Below are 9,728 nucleotides of genomic sequence, written 5' to 3' on the forward strand. Positions count from 1 at the left end.
ACGGTCGCCTCTCTTCTTCCTTGAACTCAACAGCGCGCTAATCTGCGTTCAAGTATATACCACTAGGCTTTGTAGTTCTTCCCTGGAACCGTTTTGAACAATTGACTGTCAAAGAATTGTGATGCTCGAAACATCGCTAACCAAACTACTCGGCATCCGGGTGTGAGTACGGTAGAGCCTGAATTTCAAAATAACGACTTATCTGTGTGGTTCTAGACCTGTCGTACAAGGGGGAATGCAATGGTATATGAAGGCGACGTTTTACAATATTACCGGAATATCTAACATGAATGTAGGGTTGGAGTTCCTCAGCTTGCAGCAGCAGTGTCAAACGCGGGTGGATTGGGTGCGTTTTATCCACATGTATGATAATGTGGTGGTTCATGAGATGTCCAATCTTAGGTGTTTTAACTGCCCTGACGCAGCCTAGTCCGAACGCTCTACGACTGGCTATTCGAGAGACTCGAAAATTAACCAATCAAAACTTTGGAGTGAACATTACCCTACTTCCATCAATCAATCCCCCGGATTATGAGGGATATGCCAGAGCCGCTCTCGACGAAGGTGTCAAGATTTTTGAGACGGCGGGAAGTAATCGTGAGCTCGTCATGTCATGTTATAAACTACATGTGACACACCACTCTTACGTATATGCTATGGCGAACGAAGCTGCGCCCCTTGTCAGATTGTTCAAGTCACACGGTTGCATAGTGATCCACAAATGTACCACCGTAAGACATGCCAAGGTACGGCGTTTCGTGCTTTAAGCCAAGAATCCTTAGCGTTCAATGATTAGGCTGGCGCTCGACTCGGAGTCGATGTGCTTAGTATAGATGGTTTTGAATGTAAGCTACTGAAGACTTGTCGTTGAATGTGTACGCTCAATAACAAACCATGGCAGGTGCGGGCCATCCAGGCGAAGATGATATTGGCGGGCTAGTACTGGTAAGCACTACGTCTGCATAGCTCATATTAGGATATGTCCTCATTCGGACTGCGCGCCGTGAACCCACTCCGCTTAGCTTGCTCGTGCGGCGCAGGAGCTCAACATTCCTTATATCGCTTCAGGTGGGGTTGCAGATGGACGCGGGTTAGCCGCTGCTTTAGCTCTCGGCGCAGCGGTACGTTTTCCCGGATCCTCAATTGCCACTTAACTCACAGTTATATACTATAGGGTGTAAACATGGGTATGATACATCGATTTTATTACGCGCGAGCCATTCGATTCACATCTTACAGGAACAAGATTCATGTGCACAGTAGAAAGGTATGACTAAACACGCGGTGACTAGTAGTTTTGGAACTAATTTGGAAGCCTACTAGTCCCATACATCAGAATATCAAGGACAAGATCGTTGCGTCTACAGAACAAGACACTATTCACATATTCCGTACTCTTCGCAACACTGCACGAGTTTTCCGCAACTCGGTCACCGAGCAAGTAGTCGCACTTGAGCGCCGGCCTGAAGGTGCTAAATTCGAAGAGTTACGCGACCTTGTATCCGGCCAGCGCGGTAGGAAGGTTTATGAGCTAGGCGATCCAGATTATGGTGTGTGGAGTCTGGGCGTGAGCGTAGGGCTTATCAAGGATTGTCCTACCTGTGAAGTCTTGTTGCGCAGATTAGAGCAGGAGGCAGAAGGAATCATTGAGCAGCTGGGAAAGTTGAGGGTGCAATCGCACAGGTCGATCACGGCAAAACTGTAATAGTAGATATATGTACATATGATGGATGGCCTCTGAAATTGCACGGACCCGATGATCTGACAAGCAAGAATGCGGGTCTTATTTGACTGAATATTGGCCGAACATATTGCTCGAAGTTTTCTTGAATCATATGCAATTCCTGTTTAACAACGTAGTGCATAGCGCTGCTATTGTAAAGATTGTAAAATAAGGTGTACATGTGCGTCGTGCAAACCAGAAATACAGTTGAAACGTTAGGAACACTCCACCGTCAAGCCTCTTCGGCAGCTTCATGTTCTTTAATCTCGCGTTCTAGGCGAGCACGCTCCGCTTGACGGAGTCGCATAAGGGTCAGTGACTCATAATCCAAGCCGGAGGCATTCTTTGACGAACTAGGTACAGGCAAGGATGGCACGTCCGGCTGTACATCAGTGCACGGATGAAACGTCAGAGACCTTCCATTGGATTATTTGGGAAGCACGAGACTCACAAAAGTTGACGGAAAAGACGAATAATAGGACGGGACGAATGAGGATATTGCAGGGGTAGTAGCTTGCTGCCCAGGAGACGACTTCGGTGATGATGCATACCCCGCGAGATCATCGGATTCAAGTTGCCGATTACCCTCACGCTCTCCGGGCGTTTCGAGCTTGCCCATCTTCTTCAGCCAGCCGATTAAATCGGGCTCCCTACCCTCAGCCCAACTAATTTCAATATTCCCCAAACCATGATCCGCACGCCCACTTGCGCACACAGCTGCAAACGCACCACCGATCTGGCGGAATGGGACGAGAGCAGTGCCCCGCTTTGGCTTCTTGGGGGGAGCCGGTTTGAGCGAGAGCACAACGGCCACTTCGTCGACGGACCCAAAGGGCGCCAAGAGCGAGCTAAGACTGGACGGTGTCGTAAGCAACGGATGAGAGAGAATCGAGTATTTCAAGCGGACGGTGGTATCAAGAGCACCTACAAAACGGCCCGTGAAGTTGTTCAAAAATTTAGAATGCACGGTGGGCACAAGACACATACCAAGCGTCGGAGGTTCGTCCTCAGCGATTGGCGTTTTCTCCCCCGCCAACCTCTCCGTCTCCCTTCGATTAAGTTCCTTCTCACGCTCCTCACGCATTCTTCGCCCTTCCTCCATAATACGTTCATTTTCTTGCCATCGTGCTTTCTCCTTCTCCTCCTTCTCCACTCGCGCCTTCTTGAAAGCACGCTCGCGAGCCTCGAGCTCATCTACAAGACCTTTCCGCTTGTTGTCATAGGATGCAAATCTTGCTTTTCGCGCCTCTTTCACGCGCACTTTGGCGTCGAGCGCCATGCGCCGAAGCGGATCAAGCAAGAGTTCATAGGCCTGATTAAGCTCATGGAATTTGCGTGCTGAGAGGAAGATACGTTATCATGAGGCCTGAGCAGAACATTCCAAATGGGATGAACGAAAAAAAGGTGGTATTGACATACCTGCATCAGGATTGCCGCGATTCTTACGGGGAAGACTTGAGTCAGAGAATGGTGTTCAAAAGAGTCGGCACACAGTAGTTGGTAAGAGATACATACTCTATCAGGGTGAACTTTCAATGAACGTTGACGATAGGCGGTCCGAATTTCAGCCTCCGTTGACTCGAGAGTGACACCGAGCAACTCGTAGGGATTGACATCTTCTTCTTCGGGCATCGAAAACTAGACTTTCTGCCTTCCGGTTTGTGTAAAATAGACACTAGCTCTAGTACAAAAGTCGTGTGAGAGAACAGTGATAAGTGGAAGCGGATAGCGAGAGCCGAACAGCAGGATGGTCTGAGCGGCTACGTACAATTTTTCCAATTTGATTGGCTGTGATCCGGATGGTACTGTGTGACAGTCACGCTGTTGACGCGCCGCGTTAGCGTGACATTTTACAACCAACACTGGCTTTCTCCTGCCGCATGCTGGGCAACGATGCCCATATTCTCGGATGGCGACGACAGCGTCGACGCTCCCACGCTGCTCTACTCTACTGACGACATGCGTACCCACCTCCAGGGTCTGCTGGATGGCAAGGAGAAGCAGCTTCAGCAAGCGGGCACGCTCGGGCAGCAGTTGCTTGCGCAGCGCATGGAGCTTGAAGAGCGAATCAGGCAGCTACAGGAAGTCGAGCTTGATGGGGACAGTGATGATGAAAATGCGGATACAAGCGTGCGAGAGAAGTACCGAGAGCTGGGCGACATCATCAAGACCTGGGATGAAGAGAACGAGCAGCTCACAACCGCATTTGGCTCCAAGGTGAATGATACCCGCGTTCAAGTGAATTCACTCGATGACTGTCTTCGCCGAAAACAGCAGCTGGCCCATTCAGCGGACCTCTCTCGCGAACTTGACCGTCCTGATCGCTCAGCAGATAGGTCAAAGGCAGCCGCCGCAGGACCTTCTGCGGCTCAGTCTTCACGTCGCGCAAAAAATGCGGCACATCGTGCTGATGACGTAGGTAGGTATCGCGCATGTTCGGATGTTGTGCACATCTAACTCTGCCACAGAGTTCGCCTTTGAGATAGGTAGTGGTTTGCTGACTGAAGTACGACGTCTGCAGAGTCTGCTTGGAGAACGGGATAAAGCGATTCAGGATATGAAAGAGGAAAAGGATGACCTGGACAAGACCGTGGAGAGTCTGAGGACTGCGTTAAGGCAGCAAGAGCAGTCTGCTGACAAGTTCAAAGAGGAAAACTGGAACTTGGAAGTGACTCTGCAAGAGCTGCGCGCACAGTTCACTGATTCACAAGCATCGGTACAAAGACTCGAGGGCGAGCAGAAGCGTGTAACGAAAATGCTTGCAGCCGCGCGGGAAGCGGTAGATCAGCATAAGAACGAGGCCGAACGCCACCACAACTCATTCCAGGAGCTGAAAGCCAAGCATGAGACCGACATTGCACAAGCTCGCAAGCATGCCGCTAGCTTACAGCGAGATAAGTCTGATCTGCAGCAGTCGCTTGATTCTATGAAAGCGGAGATGTCTAAGGCCAACAAGCGATTCCCGCGTTTCGGCTCTCCATTGACTCCAAACGGCGCCGCTAGCTCCGATGCACTTACTCCCGGGAATCAGGACGAGGAGGACGTCTTTGGGACAACTGGCCGTCCGTCCACGAACAACAGGAAGAACATTGATAATACGGCGTTCTTTTCCGTTGAAGCCTTTGACGAGTTCGCCGATTCTTCACCAGACCCGTCTCCGTCCAGGCCATTCCTTGCTCCGAATCATCCTAGCAACGAAATCGAGGCACTGCAACAACGTTTGGCTCATGCGCAACGGCAGATCAACACTCTTAAGGGGACGTTGCAGCGGGAGAAAGAGCTTCGTATGGAGTACAGGCGGAAACTTGATTCGTCACCTGGTTATGCTATCGAAGAGGAGGCAGATGAATTTGTGGATGAGGATGCTGAAGAGCCCAAGTCGAAGCCACATCTGACTCCTTACCGCGTCGGCAGAGGCCGCGGTCGGGGTAGAAGCAGAGGCGGATTGACGCTAACGCAGCGACTGGGAATGGCTGCGTACAGTCCCTCGTCTGAATACAACGACGATGACCCTCATGAAACTTCACCGCCTCCACCAGTTCCATCGCTCCCTGCTGCATTCAAGGTAGACGGACATGTTGCCGATGAAGAAATACAGGAGGATGAATTGGATGTTCAAGCATCGCCGTCTCCTCAAGGACTTTCCAATCGTACGAGTGTGGATGGTATGGATCCCGCATTTGCCAATATTCTTCGTCGGTCTTCTTCTGCAAGTTCATTTCAGTATAACGGAAGTCCCTTGCGACAATCGGCTATTGCCAGAGCATCTCGCGGTGGTACATTCCCGCGACGATCTAGGGGGGGTGCAGCATATCAAGAAGCTCGTCCTCCATCGCTGGTCGGGCAGCCAGAGGCTTTGGCTGCGGAGCTTGGTCTAGGTTTCGGTATTGCTTCCACGGACAATTCCATCGCTCACGAATTTACCGAGGAAACCGTACGGCCTATCGAGACCGCTGAATTTGCTTGCCAGACCGAATTCGAGGAAGTCCAATATCCACTGCCAATTCATGTCATCCCGGATACATCAGAGATGGGTATCCAAGTCGAGCCCAGCCCTGTCCCGCTTGTGACCAAGTTGGACATCCAAGTACAGACGGAAGTTGAACCACTACCATCTAGGCTGGACACTGCGGTCCAACATGAGGACATGACGCCTGTCAAGATATTAGTATCGAGCTCGGTGAACACGGAACTCATTCCTGAGCCTGTCTTGCCTTCCAAACCTGTCCTGGTACAAGCAGAGGTTCAAACTGCGGGCGTTCATTCAGTCGAGATTGACGTGCAGACAATTCCTGAACCCGAACCTGAGCCTGTGGCCAAGACCGACGTGATAATTCAAACCTTACCGCCTGTAACAGTCGAAATGGAAACGCAAACATCCGAGGTTACAGTAAACGATATGGCCATTCAAGCTAGCCAAGTTGAGATTCCTCATTTCATGGGTCCTGTTGACATGTCTGTCAGAGAGTCGTCTTTCGGAGATTCTAGCGGTGACATAACCATTCACGCAAATCATGCGCGCCCTGCATCTCTTAACCTGTCGGAAGCGGAAACAGAGGATGAGTTCGACATGGAGACTGAGACGGGTTCGATGATGGAGACGGATACCGACGATTACCAGGATGCGCGGCAGAGTATTACCATGCCGACTCCTACTGACTCGATAAATGACTTCCACTCCATCATGACTGTTACTGACAACGATTTCTCAGAAAGTGAAGACGATAATGAAAGTATTGTCGCCTCCCGTCTGCCCAGTCGCCAAGGCTTACCTACCATGTCCGCGGTTTCTCTTGACCTACCATCGCCTTCTGTCTCCATCCCAGCTCTGCCAGGTCCTACATATGAGGACGTGGGGACCCTCACAGACTTCATTGAGGAATCTGAATCTCACGGCATTGTAGCTGACATTCCCATCATTGAGCCTGAATCTGCTCCTGAGCCTAAACCCGAGCTAAAGGAGATCTCGATCCAGACAGATGAATGGGTCCCTCCTCCTGCCTTCGCCCCCGTTACTGCGCCTCCTACGCCTGCGCCTGGTCCCGTACCCAATTTGTACCGTGTGGGGGTCAATTCACAGCAATTCCAATTCATTTCGCCGCCATCGTCAGCTGGCCCAACGACCACATCTATGCCCATCGTTGCCGCTCCTTCACCCATAGCTATCATCAGAGACTCGAATGCAACGTTTACTGCTCGTCCCCGCACTTCTCATTCAGACCGACGTCAATCCATTGAATCCACTCTTTCGTCTGGTCTTGACGACTTCGCCACTCGCTCTCGAACGCCTTCGACTGTACCTGGCGTCGTCGATAAGTCTCGTCCACCAAATATGGCACTTCCGCCACCACCAAGGGCACCTCCACCACCTAACAGCATGCTACCACCTCCGTTTATACCAGAGAAGAGGCTTTCCCACGATATACCCCCACCGCGTCCGTCCTCTCCCCCTCCTCCAGAACTTATTCAACGGGCGACTACTCCTACCTTTGGAAGCGCCCTTTCAGTTCCAGGGGGGAGAAACTTCGGATTGCGCCAACATGGGTCCAGTATGCCCCCATCTCAGCAAGGATTGCGTGAACTACCCTCTACAAGCAGTTTCCGATCCGCCGCGAACGCTGCCGCACGGGCACCGCTGTCAAGCCCGACTCCTTCGTCTATGTCATTCGGTATTAAAGAAAGGGAGCGACGGGAACTTTCTACCACGTCTCTCAACTCTGGTGGTCGCAGTTTAGGTTCCCAGCGGTCGTCCATCTCTTCCGATCATCATGGTTTCCAGCCCCAAAGGCTAGCAGATGCGGTAAATATTACAGACCGCTCGGCTGACGTCTCATCTCGGAGTGTTGGTTCGACGGACCCGACAATTATTCATGCCATTACCCAGACCATGATCGGCGAATTTTTATTCAAGTACACTCGTCGGACTATTGGAAAGGGTCATGGATCCACGAGACACAAACGGTTCGTCTGGATTCATCCGTATACTCGGACCCTGTACTGGAGTTCAGCCGATCCGGGGTCGTCGAACGTGATTGAGTCGAGTGCCAAGAGCGGTGAGTCTGGGTGCTGTTGAGAGTATAACACGAGCTCATTCGATGTCTAGCGTACGTTGAGGGAGTGCGCTCAGTACTTGATCCCAATCCCATGCCGCCCGGTATCTATCAATACAGCGTTGTCGTGTCCACCCCACAGCGAGAGATGAAATTCACCGCGCCCACAAAGGAGAGGCACGATATCTGGATCAATGTATGTGCTCCATTTCCTAGTAATTTTCTTCCCATTTGTCTGATTCAAATTTTCGCGCACAGGCTTTGAAATATCTGCTGACGCGTCCAGGTGCTGTGCCGACAACTTCCCCGGGCGGACCGCCGGTTGCTCCCCTGAGCCCGATGTCTATCAACAGAGACCTCCCAGATGAAGAGAATAATGGCCAACATCTCATCGCGAGTCCCCAGAGTCAGCGTAGTGCTAGGACCACGAGAACTGCCCTCAGCGTGGAGTCTTGGAATGTCACTCCTCGCGGCCAAAGAAGTCACTCGCAGATCTCTCTCGGAGGCTCTGTTGGAAAACGTTCGGGTACACCTGCAGCCGAATACCTTCGGTGGATGGAACATGATAATCTACACAGTCCCACAAAGGAGTATGAGCATATTCCGGCACATGATGAGGGGGATCTCGATTTCGAACTGCATGATGATACCATGTCGGATGGAGGTTTCGAGGGACTAGAGAATGTACGCGCTTGTTGCGATGGACGGCACACCGTCGGGCGGTCTGGCAAACATCACCATCATCACCACGAGCATCACCACGAGCATGTTCAGAAGGAGCCGCCGCGTATACGAGATCAACACTTGCAGGCGGCGGTTCCGGAAGTTGCTCGACCTGCGTCTCCCGCATGGTCGTTCCGATCGCGTGCGGGCAGTGCGACATCGCACGAGGGTGCTGGATTTTTTTCTCGATTTGGTACGCGGCGGTCGACGAAAACTGTACCAGGTATATCCGCTGGAGGTCATGATCAATCATAGGGTCTAATAATCTGCATCATATTCGCATAATATTTTGGAAATTGTTGCTTGCTTTCCTGGTCTCAACTCCTACTACACTCGTTTAGTGCCGCATTTTGTTCATTACGTCCTTTACAGCTCATTTCATCTCAGATTATACCTAGATTGCATGTATCCCGTTATTTTTTGTGCAACTATCAGAACCCAGAGCCACTCCTTTGCAATAATTGAAACTCGAATATTTGGATCTCTTGATTTTGAACGGGGTATGCTAGGGTTGATCGAGTCGTGCGGCACGTACCCAATCGATCGTAAAGATTGAGTTTAGCCAGAGTCTATCTCCACGTGATGCAATTTATCTCCTTGTACGTGCAATCATCTTCAGACGGGATACCTTCGAGACTTTGTCGACTGCTGCACTATCGACCGGCTCATCGCTCTCACATACCACGTTACTGGTGTCTGTCTCGTCCGCTCAGGCTCTCTTGTGACTCCGATCACGGACGCACCACGGGACGCCTCTTCCGGAGACACGAAAAAGCTTTCGCGCGCGCTCTCTCGCCATACGGCCTGCCCACTGCCACAATCCGGGAGCCATGTCCATGGACGAGATCATCAGCAATTTATGGATTGGGGACCTGCCGAGCGCCCTCGACGCAGAGACACTGAGGGCTCACAACATCCGCAGCGTCCTGACGGCCATGCGCGGTCGGGTGTCCATTCACGAGGTGCGTCCTTCTTCTCCCCACCTTCGAGGGCACGCGCGGACGGTGCGCACCAGACGTTTATCCGCTTCCAAATCAACCTCGACGACACAGAAGACGCCGACGTCTTGGGGCACCTCGTCTCTGCGATCGCCTTCATCCAGGCCGAGCTGGACAAGGGGAGGGGGGTGTTGGTGCACTGCCAAGCGGGCCTCAGTGAGTGTGCCCGTGCTCTCCGGTCTGGCGGCGCTGACTGGGACAGGCCGGAGCACCACCATAGTGGCGGCGGATCTC

At 51.8% G+C, this 9,728-nt stretch overlaps 4 protein-coding genes across 4 annotated transcripts; 3 read left to right on the top strand and 1 right to left on the bottom strand.

The window, feature by feature from the left end:
• Positions 1 to 894: 894 nt before the first annotated feature.
• FIBRA_00230 (uncharacterized protein) lies at positions 895 to 1,705 on the top strand (the record flags this gene model as incomplete). The annotated part of the gene is made up of 5 exons (XM_012322129.1): positions 895 to 945; positions 1,023 to 1,121; positions 1,175 to 1,187; positions 1,240 to 1,267; positions 1,324 to 1,705. 5 exons carry the CDS (start codon positions 895 to 897, stop codon positions 1,703 to 1,705), a joined length of 573 nt encoding a protein of 190 aa, XP_012177519.1.
• Positions 1,706 to 1,955: 250 nt separating this feature from the next.
• Positions 1,956 to 3,355, bottom strand: FIBRA_00231 (uncharacterized protein; the record flags this gene model as incomplete). Its single annotated transcript, XM_012322130.1, has 5 exons — positions 1,956 to 2,105; positions 2,175 to 2,647; positions 2,711 to 3,061; positions 3,143 to 3,164; positions 3,239 to 3,355. 5 exons carry the CDS (start codon positions 3,353 to 3,355, stop codon positions 1,956 to 1,958), a joined length of 1,113 nt encoding a protein of 370 aa, XP_012177520.1.
• Positions 3,356 to 3,616: 261 nt separating this feature from the next.
• Positions 3,617 to 8,751, top strand: FIBRA_00232 (uncharacterized protein; the record flags this gene model as incomplete). The annotated part of the gene is made up of 4 exons (XM_012322131.1): positions 3,617 to 4,142; positions 4,192 to 7,776; positions 7,827 to 7,969; positions 8,032 to 8,751. 4 exons carry the CDS (start codon positions 3,617 to 3,619, stop codon positions 8,749 to 8,751), a joined length of 4,974 nt encoding a protein of 1,657 aa, XP_012177521.1.
• Positions 8,752 to 9,326: 575 nt separating this feature from the next.
• Positions 9,327 to 9,714, top strand: FIBRA_00233 (uncharacterized protein; the record flags this gene model as incomplete). Its single annotated transcript, XM_012322132.1, has 3 exons — positions 9,327 to 9,458; positions 9,512 to 9,650; positions 9,704 to 9,714. 3 exons carry the CDS (start codon positions 9,327 to 9,329, stop codon positions 9,712 to 9,714), a joined length of 282 nt encoding a protein of 93 aa, XP_012177522.1.
• Positions 9,715 to 9,728: the final 14 nt, after the last annotated feature.

The sequence above is a fragment of the Fibroporia radiculosa genome (genome assembly GCF_000313525.1).
Source record: "Fibroporia radiculosa TFFH 294 genomic supercontigs, scaffold66, whole genome shotgun sequence".
NCBI classification, from domain to species: Eukaryota; Fungi; Basidiomycota; class Agaricomycetes; order Polyporales; family Fibroporiaceae; genus Fibroporia; species Fibroporia radiculosa.